Raw genomic sequence first — 22,531 nt, forward strand, 5'->3', positions numbered from 1 at the left:
TTGAGAATTATATGTGGAACACAAGCAACAAATAAAATGTGATAATTTTGCAATTATGAGTGACCAAATTCACCAGAAGATAATGGACCAAAAATAGTTTTGATTTTGAACTCTTTACTGATGAATTTTATCAAGCATAACTACCAGGATCAGGATAGACTGTCCTGCCTGAGACCTAACATTAAAAAGGGGATTATTCTGCCCCTGTGCACTTCACATCTCATAATCTTTGAATCGTGCTGGCAGTTTCACACTTCTGCCGTATTTTGTCTTCATACTCGGAGAGTTTCCGGTGGGCATTGCTAGTGCTGTCGCCTTATGCGTTGGCGTGTCACTAGGTTTCGTAGTTGATTCTTGCTCCATGAAATCAGGAATGTCCTCTGTGTTTCTCCTGAATGTTTCCTCTCGTGACTGAATGATGTCTCGACGATTTCGACGAAACTTCTCACCATCAGGTGTCACTACTGTGTAGGACCTCGGGTATTCAGAGTGATTATAAATGTTTCCTGGAGTCCATTGTCCTCTGTGTTTAAAACGAATCTTATCTCCGTCATTTAATTCCGACAGGCGTTTGGCTCCAATATCAAAATATTTTTTCTGCTTTTGCTGCGATTTCTGTCTGGTTTTCTGAACGTGTTCTGAAGACACTACACGTGGTTGAAGTTTAAGTTGGGTAACTGGTAGCACAGATCTAAGCTCTCTGCTCATGAGTAGTTGTGCTGGTGATTCTGTATCCGTAGGCGAGTTCCTGTACTCGAGTAGAGCAAGATACGGATCTTGCCCATTAGCGTTGGTTTTCTCAAGGATGCGTTTCATGGTTTGTACAGATTTCTCTGCTAAGCCGTTCGCTTGAGCAAAATAGGGACTTGATGTTGTGTGTTTAAACTTCCACTTTGTCGCAAATGTTTTGAATTCGGATGAGGAATATTGTGGACCATTGTCGCTCCTCACTTCAAACGGTATTCCATGTCGTGCAAAGATAGATTTCAGGTGTGTTATTACTGTTACACTTTTAGTGTTCTCCAACTTTGCTACCTCAAAGTATCGGGAATAGTAATCAGTGACTATCAGGAAGTCTGACTGGTTCCATGAGAATAAGTCGGTTCCCACAACTTGCCACGGTCCACTTGGTACAGGTGTTGGCTTCAAAGGTTCTTTCTGATTGTTGTTCCTCATATCCATACAGGTACTACACCTTGATATCATGTCAGCAATATCAGTGTTCATGCCATGCCAATAAACAATACTTCTGGCTCTGAGTTTGGTTTTTTCTATACCAAAGTGACCTACATGAAGATCTGACAGTATTTCATCTTGGAGACTTTCCGGAATTACTATCCTTTCTCCTTTGAGCACTATGCCTTCGTTGATAGTTAGTTCATTTCTAAGTTTCCAAAACTCTTGTAGGTTTTTTGTTAGAACATTTTTATTTTCTGGCCAGCCATTCTCTATCAATGCCTTAACTTGACTGAGTTGTTCATCCTCGTCTGTTCGAGTGCGAATTTGATCCATTTTATTGACAGAGACAGGTAGACTGTTCAAAACAGTGTGTACATGACAATTGAGTTCTTCATCCATGTTCCCATCCTTGTTGGGAAGATATGCACGAGAAAGTGTGTCCGCTACTACTAATTCCTTGCCTGGCCTGTAGATTAGAGTGAAATCATAGCGTTGTAGACGTAGAAGCATTCTCTGTAACCTAGGTGGCGCTTGAGATAGGGGTTTCTTTAGTATGGCTTCCAACGGCTTGTGATCACTTTCTACAGTTAGTGCCTGCGATCCACAGGTGTAGTTGTTGAAGCGTTCTAAAGCAAAGGTAACTGCAAGAAGTTCCTTCTCTATTTGTGCATATCTTGACTCTGTGTCAGTCATTGCTCTAGAGGCAAATGCTATGGGCTTATTCCTCTGTAGAATTACAGCACCTAATCCGGATTTTGATGCATCTGCACTTACGGTGGTTGGTAATCTTGGGTCATAAAATGCTAGTACTGGCTCTTTTGACAATATGCCTAGTATTTGCTTGAAAGCGTCATCCTGACTTTTGTTCCACTGAAATGCGACATCCTTTCTGAGCAACTCTCGAATCGGCTGTGTGATGGTTGACATGTTTGGTATGAACTTGGCTAAGTAATTGACAGTTCCAAGTAGTCTCTCTACTCCTTTTTTGTCAACTGGTCGGGGCATCTCAGTAATTGCACTCAGTTTTTCTGGATCTGGTTTTACACCAGCGGCAGACAGTCTGTGACCTATATATGTGACCTCATTTTCGCTGAACCTGCATTTGTCCTTGTTCAAGGTGAGATTTATCTGTTCGCAACTACGCAACACACGATCGAGACGAGCATCGTGCTCCGCGTTATCCTTTCCAAACACAAGTATGTCGTCTATGTCCACTTCGACACCTTCAATGTCATCGAAATGTTGTGCTATACGCTTCTGAAAAACTTCTTGCGCACTCTTTATGCCAAACGGCATGCGTAGGTAACAGTACCTGCCGAAAGGTGTATTAAAGGTTGTCAAGAGTTGGCTAGGCTCATCTAGAGGGATTTGCCAATAACCACTGTTGGCATCGAGCTTAGTAAAGATTTTAGCACCTGACATTCGCGTTGTGATATCTTCAATTGTTGGTAACTCAAAATGTTCACGCTTTATGGCCTTGTTCAAATTCCTCGGGTCGAGGCACACTCTTAACTTGCCTGACTTGGGCTTTTCCACTAGCACTATGGAGCTGACCCAGTCAGTGGGTTCATCAACTTTTCTCACGACACCATTTTTCTCCATTTCGTTGAGTGTGATTTTTAATTTGTCGCGTAGATTTGCAGGGATTTTACGTGGTGGGTTTACAACCGGTGTTACACTTTTGTCAACTTTGATGGTGTATGGCTCCTTAAGGCAACCTAATCCTTTAAATATTTCCAGAAACTTGCTAGTAGGGTCCTGTTTATCCACTGACGGCTCAGTAACCTTTTCAGTCATCATGACCACTTTTACTAGCCCAAGGTCTTGACATGATTTGAATCCAAGTAATGGGACTGTGTCTTCCCTTGCGACGTAGAATTCAACGTTTTCATTTAGGCATTGGAGCCTACACTTCCCCTTTATGGGTATTTTGTTGCCAGTGTAGCTCGATAGTCGCGTTGCCGTGTCCGATAATTTGATTTTTGGTTCTACATTTAGACAGTTAAACAACTTGTCCGATATAATGTTGGCCTGGGAGCCCGTGTCTAATTTGAACCTGACATTTGTTCCATTGATGTTGAGATTTGCGAAAGCTTCATTAGTTCCAACCTCTGTTTTGTGATTATGTACTGCACCAATGAACAAGTCTTCGAATCCTTCCATGTCCACTGCCTCATTCGCGTGTACCACTTTAGTTTTACACTGTCGAGCGAAATGATTCATTCCCTTACATTTATCACATATTTGACCAAATGCTGGACATTTCCGATATCCGTGTTTAGTGCCACAACGTCCACACTGAAATAGTTTTTGTTTTACATGTTGTTTGCTGTGGTTGGAGTTGTCTCCCCTGACTGACTGTTTCTTGTTACCTCCCCTTGCACTATGTGGTCTATTTGTATAACGTTCCTTGGGGGGTCTGTTTTGTTTATCACGATGATTTTTGTGTACTGCGTTGACTTCTTCTGTGTTTAGATTTTTTAACATTTGTTGTGACTCCTCACTGGCTCTGCAAGCAGTTATGGCCCTTTCAAGTGTGAGTTGATTGTCTCTCAAAAGTCGTTCTTTCACCTTTTCTGAAAATACACCACAGACAATACGATCGCGTAACATTTCATCTTCCAGTGTACCAAATTTACAGTTTTTTGCAATAATGCGTAGTTCGGTCACGAATTCATCAATAGTTTCTGTTTTACCTTGTGTACGTGCGTAGAATCTGTGTCGCCACACAGTTATGTTTTCCCTCGGGGCACAGTGAGACTTAAATTTGTTTATTAAAACTTCAATTTTGTCTTTTTCTTCCTCTGTGAATGTGAAAGTGTTGTAAATTTCCCTTCCGTCTTGTCCTATTATGTATAGGAATGCACTACATTTTTCCTTTTCAGATTTATCTGACATCGCTATATCTAAATATAGTCGCATGGATTGTTCCCATTTTCTCCATTTTTGTGGGAGATTTCCCTCAGACGCCGAAAAGTCTAATTCTGGGGGTGGGCGGATATGTTCCATTATGTTGGATTGGGCTGATAATGTCTATTTGCCTGTATTTCGGTATTTTACCGGTCTGGGTAGGGGGTTTTGGTTTCTGGCGGGTAGCACGTGTTTTATACAGCGCACACTAGATGTCATCGATTCGACAGTTATTGACGAGTTAAGCGATATGACATACTATATTCATTCCGCCGATATCTGGTTGGATATGTTGCCTTACCAAATACCCATATTTCCATCAGTATCCCGCTGTCTGACACCATGCTTTGCTTAGACGTTTCAGCGATAGACTAAACAACACGTTTCTTCTCAGCTCCATGTTTTTTTTTATTTCCAGAACGAGGCTGTCCTATAACCAATACAGGAGAGGATCTAAGAGAGATAACTCTTACGAGATTACAACTACTATAGATCATTACAGAAGGTATTGAATTGACAGGGCTTTTCCTTGTAATGACCTTATATAGATATGTATAAAAAGGTGGAAAATAATGACAAAATGGCGATAAGATTATACTGAAAAGAGATTGAATGGGTAGTGTTTTATATGTATATGAGGTGGTCGTAGTCTGTACAATCCCAAGAAAGTTGATATAGCTAGGCTTTGACCTTCTGCTTAAAAAGGTTGTTTTCTCTGTCCAACTGTGGAATTGTCCCAGACATTAATATGGTGTGTCATGACATTTTGGCACTGATTTGTTGCTCTGTGACTGATTGTTTTCGCTCTGATCTGGAGGTGACACATTATTAGTGTATTTCAAACATAATTCATAAAGTTGCAAGTGAAGTGTTAATAAGATATATATGTATTTTATTCCTGTGACCATGAAAATAAGGCCAAGGTCATTCGTATAATTTGAATTGAGGATTTAGGTCACAGTTGCAAATATCAGCCACATTGAGATAAACACCCTGCAACCTTAGCAGAATGATTCATTGCCATTGGATTTCATTTAAATTTTTTACTGATGTTGTTGAAAAATCTTCTTTCATCTCATCTATTTGGGATAACTTTCACATATTTAGCACCTTTTAACACCTTCCCAGATCTTTGATTTGATCAGACACTTTTGTAATTGCCACTCTGTTGTATGTATACAACTTTTGATGCTGAACAGATCAAAAACTTGTCAACATGTATAGAGATCCCTTTGTTGATGGGCAAAGGTAATGGGTTATGCTGATTTTTATTTGTTTGTCATGTTAAATGATTGTTAACTGATAGCATAAATAGGGGGCTTGTAGCTGTTGTAATATTTTGTTATTTGTTTTTTTTAATTTTCAGACCAACATGTTGCAGTTGAAAACTTAGCTGTTAGAAAATCAAAATTTAGAAGTTTGAATGCTTTGATTTTATAAACCAACTCCTTTTCATCTCTTTACTTCCTACAATTTAGATAATTGCATCCATTTTTGTAGGGGAAATATTTCTAGCAAATTACCATTTTCTCCGGAATTATGGACAATATTACCGCTCGAAAATTAGCTTTTGATTGTAAACTTCCGGTTGAAAATGTTTTCTGCTTTCGCAGCAGAAAGTTTAAAAATAGAAATGGTGTAAGGTGTACCTAGTTTATCTTAAAACCCCGGCCTGCGGTCAGTACCTTAATGTATTGAATAAATATCGGCGTTGTAGGACGTGAACCAGCTGTACAAGGTTGGCTAGGGGCGTATACTCTACTTACATTGTACCGGCAGACGATACTGAGTACGGGTAAGTAGAGCGCCTGTGATCTAAACGAAGGGTACAATGTATGTTTATTCATGATTACCCATTGACTAGCATTCTTGAGAAAAGTTCATTTTGTAAATGAAGATGATGTGATGATTAAGTGTTCCCGCACATTTATCTTTGAGGACTAGCTCAACACTTCGTAATGATTGTGTCGTCTACGAAATTCTCCTCTTGTTATCCACATAACGGTAGTCTGCTAACGCTGACGATAAACGCAGGCTTCAACTTTCGGAACCTGTGATTATTTTAAGTTTAATCGGACTATTATAATATCAACCTGTAACCTATGACCATAAAGCGATGTTACTATATGTAGCTTCATACTGATGATATATTTAATATAACTTATCTCGTGCGTGCAGACACTGTTTAACGTTTGTCACAGTTACTTCTGTAAAACCCAATACCTACCGGCCCAGCTTACCTACCTCTCGCAGTGAATTTCCTTTCCTATCATCCATATCCCTTAAGGCACAAAGTTTAAAATGATCCCAAATACTAATTCGGCCAATAAGTAACCTCATAAAAAGTCTATTTATTAACCATTTAGTAAACTCCTACTAAAACCTCCAACCTCTTTCAATACGAACTTCACAATAAAAAGATTTAATCATCGGAAAATGTTGAAAAGTGAACAGCAACATGGAGAAAGGAACAGTGTGGATTTAAATAAAGTATAGACATTGATAAAGCGGGAGTATATAGAATGGCAGATAGAATTATACCTGTATGGAAACCAAAAACAGATCACCACCAGCACCTTACTAACAACTAGCTCAAAGTCCATTGGATGGGACTTAAAATGGTGACCCATGTGAGAATGTCCAACTTGTACGATAAAGTTCCCTCTGCGGCTTTTTGAAAAAGAGCAGGTGTGATAATGCGGGTCAAGAGGTTAGAGTTAGGTTAATAGCAATAGGGATTATTTATTAAGTAATTTTGATGGAATTCCCAAATACTTTCCACATATCAGAATTTATCTAGTGTAGGACCCCTTGCTCTGCTACTCTGTCCTTTACCGGTCCTCTTGTTGGGATATAATAATATAATAATATACAACATTTATATAGTGAATATCTATTTTGACAAAATACTCTATTGGGCTTCACAATTACATAATAATCTTACTACAAAATTTACAGAACATGTATAACACAGTAATCAACATATGTAGAATGTGTAACACAGTAACCAAATCAAGTGCTTAGAGTTAGGCTAGGTCTACAATTAGGCTTGGTTTAAGAAACATTGACCGCCCCTCTCTCCCTTATCTCTGTATCCCAATCTTTCCCATTGCTTCCTATTTTTCCCCTTCTACTCATTTTCTCTTATATATTAAAGGACTAAACCTGTTAGAAAAAATAAATAAACTTCAATAATTCACTGTGTGTGTAGGCACTGCTTCATGTTTTGTCACATGCACAGAAAGTGCACATGCATTTGAGTAGTCTATGCATTTGAGTAGTCTTTAGTTATTTTATCCTTTCATTTTCATTCATAGGATTACTGCCTGAAAAATGCCAAAGCAAAAATCAAAGAAGAACAACCGTCATGTGCCTTATGCTGTTGGTTTCAAACCACCCCCTGAACAGGCAAAGATCAAAGCAATTGGATCTTGTCCAATAGTTCCAGAATTAGATCCACAGTCCTCTGATGGTTTTGAATTTTTTCCTCCCATTCCCCAGCCAACAAGCATTGATGACTGGCTTGCCCAGTATAACGAGGAAGGACAGTCGTATTGGGATTATCTTAAACAAAGTCCTTGGCTTTCAAAGAGAAAGTTGAAGTACATGCCACAATTATTTGTGCACAATGGAAGAACTATTTTGGAGAAATATCCAAATGGTAAAATATACCTGCTGCCTCTTGGTGACTTTACTGGTGAAAATTGTGTTAAGTTTAAATACTTGATTGAATTTTCTCAGATCTACTTGGGTATACCTGTGGTTGAATTACCAGGAATTGCCCTTGAAGAAGAAAATCATAAAATTTTCTGGACAGAAAATCCTGAAGATCGACCAATATATGGCAAGAGGTCAAGTGCTCGAAAAAGAAAATTTGAAATAAATTCCAGATTCCATCCAGCAACAAAACGTATACAATTGAAAATGGATGAGACATTATTGCGTTTGAAGAGCCTTATCCCAGCAGATGCTATCTGCATGGTTGGCCTGACAATGTATGATCTCTACGGAGATGACACAGACCTTTTTGTAGCAGGAATGGCAGCTGGGAATCATCGCGTTGCAGTGTTCAGTTTCAATAGGTATGACCCAGCTCTTACTTTTTCCATTGAAAAGTGGTATGACATCACTTGTAACAGCTCCATGAGTTCTAGTGAACGAAGAAAACTGATTTTGCAACGAAGCTGTAAGCTGTTGGTTCATGAAATTGGACATCTGCTGGGCATCGATCACTGTATATATTATGACTGCTGTATGAATGGATCGGGCCACTTGACTGAGGACTTCAGACAACCCATGCACTTGTGTCCTGTTGATCTTCACAAGCTGCATACACTAGTGGGATTTGATGTTGTCAGCAGGTATCAAGCTCTCGCTAAGTTCTACATGGATCACAAAATGGATGAAGAACATAATTGGGTAATTAAGAGGATTGAATTCATCTTGAACCAATCAAAAACATGATGATATCGACCATACCTCAACATGGTTTAATATGACTTCATACAACTGGGTAGCCCTGTGGTCATTACTCTAATTTTTTTATGGGTCTAGCATAAAAAGTGTCAACAAATTACAAGAAGTTAGCAACATCAAAAGATATGTTTTTATGATCATAATACACCTTTGTACTAAGTTTCATGTTGATATTTGTAAAATTAGTTGAGTACAGGAGATTTTAAATTCCCTCCCTGTCATTTCTTGACACTTTTTAGATAGACCATATTGAATTATTTGTCTTCAGGTCTTCATTTAATTCGTGTATCGGCTGTGTTTTATAATATTTTCTGTATATTGTTGATGCTGATGGCAATTACATATGTTTTAATCATAATTGATTATGTATCAGACTGTGATAATCAGATTTTGCAATTTTATTTATGTATCAACTTATTTATTGCAATTGTTATGTTTTTCTATAGAATTTATTGTAATTGTTATTTTTTTCTAAAGAATATATTTTAAGGGAAATTTTTTTTTCTACAACCAATTGACCATAAAGATACATGTACGACACTATAATGTTCATACTAAACTATGACCTTGATCATACAAAAGTGTGACTTTGATCATACAAATATTTGACCATGATCACACAAAATTGTGGCCTTAATCACGAAAAACAGAAAGGTTGATCATGTAAAACTGACCTTGATCATACAAAGCTGTGATTGACCTTGGTCACACCAAACCAAACTTGACCATATGCAGGCTGATAAATGTTACCTCACACCAGGTCTACTATATGCATGTACACAAGTTTCATTACAGTTGTCAAGAACATGTGTTATTAAAGGTAGACTTGAGTTTCTGTGTTTCCATGTTTTATGCAATGTATCAAGGAGTACTAAATGATTTAGACTACAAATATGTTTGGAATAAAGATTAACTACATTTGAACATGTTGATTAAAAGCTGAAATCTAATTAAGGGTGTAAGCTACATTAATGCAACATGGACTGAAGACAAAAGAAGCAAACTTACTATGAAATGCATCTCCATTCCAAAAAAGTTCCTAAATTGTATGTCATCAAAATAAATCATTGAAATAATTGCATTAAATATCTTCTGTTTAATCAATGGTACATAACATTAAGATTTTGATTGAGTTACCGATTTATCAATACATAACTGCATCTAATTTTACAACTACCAAATCTTAGACTATCATAGAAAGCACATTGTACACTGTTGATATTGAATGAAACCCAACAAAAGGGGGAGTATATTGAGCTTTTTCTCAACAGCATTTAAGCAGTGACAACATTAAGTACCACTACAACAACGACTTTCAAATTCAAGCTTTTGACACCAGTAACATTTGCTCATACAATTGACTACTTTATGTGATTTCTCTGTTAATCCTCATCTTTACTTCTAATGAAAATGAATGTATTATGCGGGAGGTAGTATTCATCTATCATTAACAATAATTCTATACAGAACACAGGCTGTAGTGTATCAGTAACTTTAGTACTATACAGAACACAGGCTTTAGTGTGTGAGGTAGCAGATATATATATATCAGTAACTTTAGTACTATACAGAACACAGGCTGTAGTGTGTGAGGTAGCAGATATATATATATCAGTAACTTTATTACTATACAGAACAGACTGTAGTGTGTGTGGTAGCAGATATATATATATCAGTAACTTTAGTACTATACAGAACACAGACTGTAGTGTGTGAGGTAGCAGATATATATATATCAGTAACTTTAGTACTATACAGAACACAGGCTGTAGTGTGTGAGGTAGCAGATATATATATCAGTAACTATAGTACTATATAGAACACAGGCTGTAGTGTGTGAGGTAGCAGATATATATATCAGTAAATGGATAATGTGGGAGGTAGCCTTAACTTTTGCTTTTACACAGACTATACAGAACATACTGGTAATCCTCAAATTCATAAAGTAGCTGCAAGAAATTTGAAAAAAATAACAGAATACTGGAGTCAGTTGTATTGATGAGGTTTGTGAGGTCCTTCTGGTAAAATGGAAAACAAATGCTAATTTCTTTATATCACATTTATTTTTTGCATGAAAATAATATTGAGAAAATGTGACAGTGCGTTTGTCACATTCATATATATACACACTTATGTATTTTATAGAAATGCATAAAAAATATAAACAAATATACTACAATGGTAAAGGACGGTTTTTAATGCACAACTTTTGTATTTTAAAAAAACCAGTTGAAACACAGCACATTTTTAATCTTTAACATATTTAAGATCATTGTAACAGAAATAAATAATAAAATATCAACAAATATTTAAATGGTAGAAAAGGATGGTTCCTAATGCATGTATTCAGCAGTTTTGTTAGAGAATTATAATATCACAGACTTTGCAAATTCCTTGCATTGGATCTATAATAAGCAGAAACCAAACAAATATTGAAGAATTTATGCAAACTATTTTATATACATAGGGAACTATTTTGCATACATTGGGTCTTAAAAGTTTTAAAGACACATAGTCTGAATGGTTATTTCAATAGGTAAAAACCATTTAAAGTTTATGGAGCGGTTCCCTATGACAAGTAGCTAAGTCTCTCTAGAGAGTGTTCTCACAAGTCACTTTTTTTTTCTTCTTTTGTAACGCTCAAAACAATATCTCTTGATTATTAGATTACTACTTCTGTTGGTGGGTTGTACACAGACTGATTTATTTTTAAATATTTCATTTAAATCCTAAAATTCCATTTTGATATCATTTTCATATAACTTCTTACAAGGAAATTGAAAATAGAATCATGCTCTGAATATTTTACATTCATTTACTCTTTTCAACTGGTTACAAAATATTTGTCCACTTCCCATGTACTTGTATATGTTGTACCAGACATGCTATCCTGGACAAGAGAAAACAAGGCTCTGAACTTTAGTTCATTTATAATGCTTAGCAAGGGTATTGAAATGGATAAGCCATAATATTGGTTACAAATCAAGGTAATGACAGTACATGCACATAGGTATTCAGCATTCTTTCTGTAAAACTCCAAAACAATTACTGATGTTTACAAAATACTGTGCATGTTTATCTAATGAGTAAACAACAAACATGTTCATAATTTTAGATATACATGTACAGGATATTAATACATATTTACCAGTATCCTACCTGTAAGTGAGAAAGATTCCATCTTTCTTTTGAATGATGTAATGGAAATGTTTGACTACCTGTGATGTCAGCTATTACAAACATCTAGGAGACTGACAATTTTCTAGTCAGAAACCACTTACATTATTCAAATTTAAGAGCACAAACAAAACCTTTTAGTACTTTGCAGCACAAATGAAATAAAATTCAATGGAAAACCATTGATAGTTTGTGAAGACATTTTCAGGCAGAAAAAAAATGAAATGTAGTGAATTGTTGAGAATGTTGATTAAACAGGAATTGATAACAAAAGATAACCAGAAATTCACAAACAAAAAATACTGCTTTGGAAAAATGATTATCCTTCCAATAAATTACATTATGAAAGAAAAAAGCAGGTTTTTGTTTTCAATTAAATATTTCTCTTAACATACCAACAAATTGTACAAAAGAAATTTGGAATCAGGAATGGAGTATGTAACAAATCTTAAAAGGAGATGAAAATGAAATGAGCTTAATCATACAATCTTCTGGAAATCTGTAATCTAGTATGCCTAATTAAATCATATTCATTATACTTTCTGCTTACATTTTGTTTTAACAGATTGGCAGAAATAATCTATGTAAATATCACAAATTTGGATATAAAATATATTCAAATTTACACACAACCCAACAAAGATGTGAGTTAATGGTTGGTTAAGCTAACTGCTGGCTGATAAACAAGAAATATCCAAAACAATTTAACAAAGTATAATCTGGAATGTTTTTCCGCATCTTTGGTCTGATTACGCATCACCTAAATAGCCAGTGGTGTATATCTGCCATTTTAAAAAATTCGAACAATCTCTTGAGTTCTGGTTCTGAGATTTATTTGACCTTAATTATATGTTCAGGTCAACAGTCATCTATATCTTTTGGTTTTTCGAGATAACTGTGCAATTAGCTGGGGCTATCCATCTTTTATATGCCCTGATTCTTCAAGAATAAGTTTGACCTATATATTGTGTGTTCAGGTTGATGGTGCAACCACACCTTGGCTGTTCTGAGATAACCTTGACCTTATTTGTGTATTTATATCAAAGGTCATCAAAGTCAAGTCTAAAACATTGACCTATTTATGACTTTTCCTTGATGATACAACCATTCCAATACCTGGTTTTTTCTTTTTTCTATCAAACAGTACCAAATATGATCAATTGAAAACTATCTCTGACACTTGTATGATGGTGACGAGTCTGACACTTGTATGATCACTTGTGTGATGGTGACAACTCTGACACTTGTATGATGGCGGCGACTCTGACACTTGTATGATGGCGACAACTCTGACACTTGTATGTAGAGGACAACAACTACTTGACTTTAGCTGTACTAGGTGGTGTAATTGGGTCAAGCTGAGCTGTCTTGACCTTCATAGGCACAGCCTGTTTCATCATGGCCTCATATTTGAGAGCATTTTGTTTACGTTCCTCTTGCAGCCAGTACAACATCTCAATCCTATCCCACTTCATCTTTTCTTCATATGACCGTCCCTGAAAAGGACAGGAATCAAAGCATGCATGATCTGGAGTGTAGTGGTATCAACAAATCCAGCAATCATAGATAAAATACATGAAATACCATTCCACCACCCACAATATCCTAAAATTTTTTTATTCTATATCAACAGCATCCTTTGAAATATACATTGGGACTAGGTAAATCCTAGAGAGGTAGTTATTGGAAAACAAATTAAATTCATGTAGTGAATATATTCAAGGGATAAAGAAATGCGGTATAGAGATGAGATTCTCTGACCCCATGTTGTCCCATTATTGCAGCAAAACTACCTCACATTCCGGTAGGATAATGCTTGACCCCATGTAGCGAGGATCTGTTGCGACTTTCTCACTAACAACAATATCCACCCACTGAACTGGCTGCCATACAGCCTCGACCTATCCCCTATTGAGCACTTGTGTGACCAGCTGGAAAAACAGGTTTGATAATGCCAGCCTCTCCCTGTTACTCTGGCCCAACTGAGTGCAGCCCTCTTGGAAGAACGGGCCAACATCCCAATGAGGAGGATAAACTCACTCATGAACCCCATGCCTAGGAGAATCAGGGCTGTGGAAAGAGTAAATAGGGGAAGCTCCCACAATCAGTCCATTTTGGTTTCTGATTACAGAGTTCTCTTTCAATTCCCTTCAATTACTCCTAAATCACTTACCAATTAAAAACCGTTGATTTTGCAGTTTGTTCTATATGGATAAATCTTCATGTTTACTTAAAAATATCGAACATTATGCTCGACATCTTGCCTAGAATCATCTTCAAAGTTTACCCTGCATTTCTTTATCCCTTGAGTATAGTTTAATTTTCACATTTTTGAACAAACAATTAAATAAAAATGTCTTCTCATAAAAGTAAGGAAGAATTGCAGAAGTCAGCAGAAATTTGAAACAGTATCAAATCAATAAGACCTTACCTTGTATGTGATGATATCTTGAAAGTGTTGCGTCATATAATCTATCTCAATTTTTATCTCTCGGTCATAATAATCAATTCTCTGTGAAAGAAAGAATTATCACTTAGTACAAGCTGAAGAAAAATTTGATAGTTATTCCTAAATTTGGAAACTTGACTTAAAAAACAAAGTCTCACTGGCCTTGATGGCTATCTGACTAACTATGAAGAAACAGGTGTACATGTACCTGCAGTATCACATGATTTTACAGAAGCAATACAGTGTAATGTGCATCAAAATGTATCCAGACTCAGAAATTTCACAGTTTAACTGCCTTGACACAAGGATGGCTAGTTAACAGATGTCAAATATATACCTGGTCATTTTCTTATATACACTATAGTCAATTTCACCCCCTCCCCAGTGGGGAACTAGATGCAGGGCAACTTGGAACTTCACAATATTGGTTAAGCCCTTGATCGCTGTGAAAGAATTTTAGTTCTGACATTTCTAATCATTGGGAACAGGTGTCTTTTTTTTGGGCCCCTAATGGCCCCTTCCCTGGCTTCCTAGAAGTCCAGATTTATCAATTTCACAAACTACTTTGCCCAAAATAATGTTTGGAGCCAAATATGATTAAAATTAGTCTACTAGTTTTCAAGATGTTGAAAAATGTGAAGAATTAAGTTTACATTCAGTGAACGGAACACACTGATGATTTCTTATCCTGACCCTTTGAGTCAGATGATCTTAACATGCATTTAATGTGTATATATCTAAATGATATAAGTTGATGAAATTTGATCCTGTTTGCAAAGTGTTTCAGTCTCATCGTCATATTTTGATGAGATAGCAAAACATCCTTGTGACCCAAATCTATTGTCATTTATGAATGGACGTTTAGGTAAGATTTTCATAATCAAGAGAGATAGCTACACAACAATATGTGGGTTTATACTTAGTTTGTACCAGTGTGTGGTGAGATCGACTGCTGCTGATGATGAATGTTTTATATCTGGACTATATATGGCATGCACTGTAAGGAACTAGTAATTATGTGGGAACATTAAACAAGACAGATTATCAATGACAGGTGCTTGATTAAGTTATACATTACACACCATCTGGGACCTAGTTTTTATGATATACTCATACATCAGCTCTCCATTGCACTGACACAATTATTTTATCACATATTTTTTTCATCTTTTTTACAGTCTCTACCAGTAGGTTTTATTCTGTAGTGTATGAACACGTAATTCAGTTAATACTGTCAATAGTTATCAGATGTTTCTGTTATGGGGATTGCTACAATCTTAAATGAATATATCAACTTGTTATTCAGCCAATGCTATCCTTAATATTCTAGTCTATAACAACCTGGTGCCTATCACACTGTAATAGTGTAAACAGATTAACAAGAGTCTGGCTGAACAAGTCTAATGATATCCGAGTGCCAAACAATAGAGTGAGTTGTCTTGATCCAACTGGCCAAATGAGTAAGTTACATTGGGTAGTCTAAATGATGATTAATGCCCCTATGTCAGCAACTCTCACTTGAATATTAACTTATCTGAGAAATACTCCAGACAATGATCGTGTGTTTTTATTGATATAAAAGCTTTAGAAGTTCACTCTTTGTAAAAAAGTCTTTATTTATGATCAATTGCCAAACCAAAGTTGGAAAATCCTTTACATGTTTATGTGAGAGTTCCCTATTTACCATAAACATGTATACTACACAGCAAGACCTGGAATAACTACACACCTGCATTCTTCCTACGATATGACGACACAAGTGTACAGCACATGCAACTTAACACTTTACCTGTAAAGGCATCTACTACACCTGTAAATTTCAATATGCAGATTGGTCACATCTATTTCTTTTGTGTCGGCCTTGTGAACTTCATATAACATCGGTTTGAATGTTAAATGGGACCCTCTATTATTAATTTGTATTTGTATCGATATCCTGACAAAGTGTTTCTTTATAGACACTACTCAGCTAAAGTATTTTTTAATCTTATCTTTGCATAATTACCACTAGAATGTTTTCTCCAAAATTTTCTGAATCTTGTAAATTTGCCAAATGATGCCATATTAGGGGTTTAAACCCAGGATATCCACCAATTTGTTAACATTGAAAAGGGTTGACTACAACAAGAATGTTTAAGATACCTACCTGAAGGTGGTACTTGTCTTACCATAGAGAGAATGTTTGAGATGCACACCATAAGATGGTACTTGCTTTACAATGGAGAGAAGGTTTCAGAAACACACTTTAAGATGGTACTTGCTTTACAATGGAGAGAAGGTTTCAGAAACATACCTTAAGATGGTACTTGCTTTACAATGGAGAGAAGGTTTCAGAAACACACTTTAAGATGGTACTTGTCTTACAATAGAGAGGTTTCAGTAACACACTTTAAGATGGTACTTGCTTTACAATGGAGAGAAGGTTTCAGAAACATACTTAAATATGGTACTCCCCTTACAATGGAGAGAATGTTACAGAAACACACCTTAAGATGGTACTTGCCTAACCATGGAGAGAGGGTTTCAGAAACATACCTTAAGATGGTACTTGCCTAACCATGGAGAGAGGGTTTCAGAAACATACCTTAAGATGGTACTTGCCTAACCATGGAGAGAGGGTTTCAGAATGTTTCAGATACCTATCATAAGATTGTTCCTGACTACAAGATAGCTAGGCTATGTACTCTCCTTACAATGGGGAGAGGGTTTCAGAAATATACCTTAAGATGGTACTTTCCTATAAGTTGGTACTTGCCTTATAATAAAAACTGCGCTGTTTGGCTTCCTGTAGCCTTTTTACTGAACTCCTTTTGCTACCTAAATGGAAAAATAAAATTAAGAATTAAGACAACTTGTGATTACACCAGAAATATACTTCGGTGTCATTCTTGCATTACTGTGAACCACTTCAGTATAACCATTGATACATAAAGTTTTCTTCCATGTGTATGGCAGATACAAAAAAAAAAAAAAAAAAAAATACACCTCTAATTAAGGACAAAAGAGCTTTCTTAAAATATCTTTGATCAGGAGGATTTACTATTTTTTAGCAGCTTTCAACACATGGAAAGGTTTAAAAGCCATTTCTTCTCTGCTACCATTACTTCATTAATAATATACATGTATACAAATTCTATCTATCTTGCCAGATATACCTTTCTCAAAGAATCTGTTGGGGTCAGAAGCGTTTCGTTCAAACTTTTCTAGTTTTGCCAATAAATCTTCCCTCTTCAAAATGAATTCTGTCACTTTCTCCCATCGGTCAATCACCTGCAATATACAGACAAAAACCCCAAACTATTTTTTTCTGTTTCACAATTGATATAAACAGGACTTAATTCATGTATCAGTTATACTAGAAAGATTAAGCTCAGCATGTTTGAAATCCTGGGAATGTGGCCTGGAACATTTTCAGATTTAAACAAAATCTGTTTAATCTTATTTAAAAGTCTTTGACAAAAATTGATCCTATGATTTGGTACAACAAATGGAAAGTAAAAAGCAGCTTTACAGTTAGTTATGTTTGTTCTGCTAAATGAATTATGTACATCAATTATGTATCAAAATAACAAAGAAACAATCTATTTTGTCTCATAATGGATGTATACTATACCTCGAAGAGACGTGAGTAAAACTCATTACAGCTATATTTTATTGCCATGTCGAGTCGGTGGGAATCTGGCATTTCCAAGGATTTCCAAACCTTTTCCAGTCGATCCTGAGGCGTGAGAGGCATTTCCACACCAGCACTCTGTATGTAATACACAAACAGATAGTCAACTTACACAAAAATAGACTGCTTTCAAAAAGAATGAAATTAAAGATAAAAAACAACAAAGTTTCAAATGTAAGTATGGAAATTAAAGGAGATTATTTTTTTATTTTGTTTTAGTTTTTTATACAATTATACTTCCAAAAGAAGTCCTTTCCAAATTTAAAACAGGGCACTATACAAAATTTCAAGAAAATAAGGAGCAGGTATTCCATACATATCAAAAGATCATTATCTCCGATACAACAAACTTCAAGATTATTACAAGAGATTGTACAATAAATTTGTTTTCATGCAAATTCATACCAAAGAAATATTTGCCATAAATGGACATCTTCCAAACTATTAGAGGATTAAGTTAAAAAATAAAGGTTTCTCATGCAGGAAAATTTCAGACAAGTCTACCTCTTCTGACCGCTCTGTATCCATCTTGCTCATTGTTCCTGTCACAGATGTAACCTTTGACTGCCGTGACTGTCTGGATTGTATGAAGTCCCTGTGAGAGAAAAAAGTAATTTAATGAGGTAGCAACTTGTGAAAACATATTATATTCTATTTAGAAGAATAACATCAATCCTAACCAACAGAAAACCAAATTAAATTGGAAAAGATGTACAAAATCCCAACAGCAATTCCATTCTACATCTCAATGAGCACATACTTTTGATACAGTGTACAAGTTAGTATGTCAACTGACATCGACATGCTATGTCAAATAATTTTATGTCACGTACTCAGGATATCATACCACAGAAAATTATTTCAATTTCAGTTACCATACCAACAACTAGTTTGTACCTTGTTGAAGTCTTCTCCTGTAGGCGAGCAGAGTGACGGGCTGCGGCACGTTCATGCAAGGTCTTGGCTGACTTAGATGTATCTGCAGACTTCTGTCTCTTGGATGAAGCATCGTCATCATCTTTTGACGTAAAAAGAAAACAAAAATTTATAAAATAAAGCTTGAAAACATGGAAAATTAATCACAAACACATACTTCAAGTATAATTTTTTTTCGTTTAAATTTGTTTAACGTTATTTTTAAAGATCAGATTCTTTTCAATATTTCTGAAACTCCCAGTTGTATCAAGCTAACTTTCTTAATGAAACAATCAAATAACATTGTTTTTGCATATTTTCATTTTGAATTGAATAACTGAAATAGAAAATACAATAATGATATTAAAACATTTAAAAAAAAATGGATTTAAGAAAAATACTAGATATATTTCTAAATATCAGTAAAAAAATATAAAAATCTGGAATACAAGGGATATGGCAAATATATTTGATAAGCTGAGACTTTCAAACTGAAAAATATTGATATTTTACCATCAATAATAGCAGGGTCCTTCCCTAAGCCACCCATCAGAATGGTGTTTACATTCCACATCCCTTCTTCATATTTATTCTTCACTTCCTTTAGTTCATTCAGTTTCTTCTCTCGTTCTCTGTTGAAAAAAAATGACAAAGAATAATGCAAAAGTTTTTTATTCCAAACATTTTAGCAACATAACATGTATAGTGTCATATTTAAAAAATGCATTTGAGAAATTCTTACTTCTAATCACCTCGATACATTATTGCTAGCTATAAATGTATTAGGATTTGAAATGTTTGTTTGAGCAAATGTCAAAGGATTTACGGATGAAAATGGATATCTTGATTATTGTAACAAGCACAATTTTTGTTATTTGAAATCAAAATCCCCTGGCATATTTTGATCAAATATAAAAAAAGAATTAACATTAAGGAAATATTTAAAAAAAATAAGCAACAAAAAAGATTACCATAGCAACGAAATACACAACATACATACCATTTACCCTTCAGAAGCATTTTGTTTTAATGAATTAAAATACTAAGAATCTAATGCAGGGTTTTTCCTGGGACCCTCAAATCTTATGAATGTATGAGTCCAGGTACTCAAATCATACATAGTAATGAGTAAAACCCTATAAATTTTGAGGGTCCTTTGTCAATTCAACAAGTCGGGGAAAATACTGCCAATTTTTTTTAAAACATTATATTTGAAATATACATTATTTCAGTAATCTTAATGAACCTTCACTCATAATTATAGAAAACTACTCTAAATTTTTCACAAGCAGATACATTTCATAATTTCATTTCACTTCTTAAGTGTTAAACACAATGCCAACCAGGAGTTCCTGTACTCACAATTTTAAGTACATAGCTTGCTTTGTATGGCTCTATAAGTTTGTATTGTATAGCTTTAACTATCTGTGAAAGACAAACCTTATTACATAGTTTTTATTTCAGAAAATTCACAATAAAAATTTGAATAAAAGTTTGGATTAAGTTTACAACATAAAGAACAAATAAAAAAAGAATGACAAATATTCTGTCACATAACACAGAGAGAATATTTGTTGAGTAACCAGGTATGTGATTGTGACAGTAGCTGATGATAAAATTTTACATTTTTGGTAAGCTGAAAAAAAAACCCACAAAGTACTAGGGAACAGTAATACAAGATGAACATGCCAGAAAAGTGGAAATAGTTACTGGATATAGAAACACCCCCTAAAAAACATTAAAAAAACATTATGCAACAATTTTTAAGTTAACCATCCACAAGTATTAGATATCACAGCAGAACATTCCATACAAAATGACAATATGCATATTACTGAACATATAGGCACCAATCCTATCTGAGGTTAAGGCTGATTTTTATAATGTAAAAACAACACAATGAAAATGATTCATCCATGTAAAGTCACTCATGCAGAACGGAGTTGTCTCTCTTATTATAAATCAAATCAGAAATATAGCATTTGAATACATGGGTGTTTTATATTGAGTGAAATCTGAATATGTGTCTCTTAACTTGAAGCTTCTAGATCACAAAACCACGGGGTGAAATTTAAGAATGTGGAACTACTTGAAGCTTACAGACCACAAACCAAAAGATGAACTTCATGAATGTTTTATTGTAACTATGTAATCAATGTATTATCATAATGAACAGTGATTTTTTAATGTCAGCACTACATTGCCTAGTAAATACAGATGAAGATAAAAAGATGATGATGACGCAGCAGATTAGCACTGGATCTATGTAAAAGAAACTACTACCAGTACTTACACTTCACCCTTCTGTCGTTTCCTGTAAGTAACACATGGTGTGGTTCTTAACCCTTAACAGATCTTTTTAAACAAATATTTTTTTATCTAATTTCCTTATAGGATGAAAAAAAAAAAAAAAAAACAAAGCTCAAGACAATAGTAAAAAACACAACATGCTATTAATATATTGGAGAAAAACATCAGACAAATTTCAATGTGCTGGTGTCCTGTAATCAACTTTTTATATGCTATCTACTCAATGATATGGATAAAACTTCCCTAAAGAACCTGTGTACATGGAAATGTTATTGAGATGTAATTCATCATTGATTTGGGCTGGAAATAGGTATGGTAGGTCACATTTTTTTGATGAAATTAGACACTGATTAAGGTTGAATTGCAGAAAAGGATTTAATTTCATAAGTCAACCAGAGAATCAATTTTTTGTAGGCATGTCAACTACCAGGCCTGATCTCTTCAAAAATCAAATGAAAAGTCACTTAATTGGGAAAAATGATTGTTTCTTTAATGAAAAAATACTAATTTTTCATACTGCAGTATACATTCTGAGAGAAATTACTTAAAGTCAAAGTAGAAAAAAATCTTAATTATATACACAAGTCATGTCCTGATACACTGCAAAGCTTCAACTTACTGATTTTTAAAAAGACCTTTAAAAGCAGCATGCATTTAATTCCATGAAACAAAAATGAAAACGATCAATTAAGGAAAAGTTAAAAAAGATATAATTAATAGGTTAACATCTTTCCTACCTCATTTCTGACACTTTGCTAGAGTGTGGTTTGGGGACTTTGGGAGCGTTGACATGGTTTATAAGGGTTGGCTGTTGAATGGACTGTGTGTACATTGATATCTGTGGACCAGCTGACTCTTCATCATCATCATCATCTTCATCGTCAGAATCAAAAAAGTGGAATGTTGCACCAAGATAGTCATTTTCCTAAAACAAATTTTGTTTTAAAATCAAGGATACAGCATTTATTTTTTTTATTTTATATGATAAAGAAAAAAAAACACATACTTAATTGCACTTTTCAATTTTTAGTTTTGCATTACCAGTATAATTACAAATGCAATTCAAGAAGGGCTATATTTATATTGTTAAGGGTTTAAACAAGAGACAGTATATATTTGTTATATTCAGGGATCTATTTGTGAGAAACAGATATCTTGAAATCTATCCATTATGCTTCATAATTTCATTTAAACAACAATGAATTTGAACCAATGAAAAAAATTTCCTTTACAGCACCTTGAGTCTGATTATTACTGATAGTAAGTTGAGATTGACTGGTGTCTACCTTCTGTCATTCTATTCTACTTTAATAAATCAATTTCAACATTTGAAAAATGACATTTAATCATCCTTTTTCTTAGTCATATACTCACATTATATTACAATTAAACAAGACACATTTAATTCAAAGTCATTAAATCTACAGAACTTTTATCATTAT

General features: G+C 34.8%; 3 protein-coding genes across 3 annotated transcripts in view; 1 reads left to right on the forward strand and 2 right to left on the reverse strand.

The window, feature by feature from the left end:
• Nucleotides 1-213: 213 nt before the first annotated feature.
• On the reverse strand, nucleotides 214-4,188 carry LOC132544198 (uncharacterized protein K02A2.6-like). The gene has a single exon (XM_060207766.1). It carries the CDS (start codon nucleotides 4,186-4,188, stop codon nucleotides 214-216), a length of 3,975 nt encoding a protein of 1,324 aa, XP_060063749.1.
• A 1,618-nt stretch (nucleotides 4,189-5,806) lies between these two features.
• On the forward strand, nucleotides 5,807-8,553 carry LOC132544200 (uncharacterized). Its single transcript, XM_060207767.1, has 2 exons — nucleotides 5,807-5,884; nucleotides 7,407-8,553. The coding sequence occupies exon 2, from the start codon at nucleotides 7,423-7,425 to the stop codon at nucleotides 8,551-8,553; it is 1,131 nt and encodes a 376-aa protein (XP_060063750.1). The 5' UTR covers nucleotides 5,807-5,884; nucleotides 7,407-7,422.
• Nucleotides 8,554-12,131: 3,578 nt separating this feature from the next.
• LOC132544201 (uncharacterized) overlaps nucleotides 12,132-22,531 on the reverse strand; it is a 37,491-nt gene continuing 27,091 nt past the window's right edge. Inside the window, 9 exon segments of the mRNA XM_060207768.1 lie at nucleotides 12,132-13,238; nucleotides 14,174-14,254; nucleotides 16,947-17,008; nucleotides 17,338-17,461; nucleotides 17,805-17,942; nucleotides 18,369-18,459; nucleotides 18,762-18,882; nucleotides 19,293-19,411; nucleotides 21,827-22,014. Coding sequence (XP_060063751.1) covers nucleotides 13,059-13,238; nucleotides 14,174-14,254; nucleotides 16,947-17,008; nucleotides 17,338-17,461; nucleotides 17,805-17,942; nucleotides 18,369-18,459; nucleotides 18,762-18,882; nucleotides 19,293-19,411; nucleotides 21,827-22,014 — 1,104 coding nt within the window. The 3' untranslated portion in view covers nucleotides 12,132-13,058.

This window comes from Ylistrum balloti, unplaced genomic scaffold (assembly GCF_031769215.1).
Source record: "Ylistrum balloti isolate Yb309-2 unplaced genomic scaffold, AGI_CSIRO_Ybal_v1 Utg369782, whole genome shotgun sequence".
Classification (NCBI taxonomy): Eukaryota; Metazoa; Mollusca; class Bivalvia; order Pectinida; family Pectinidae; genus Ylistrum; species Ylistrum balloti.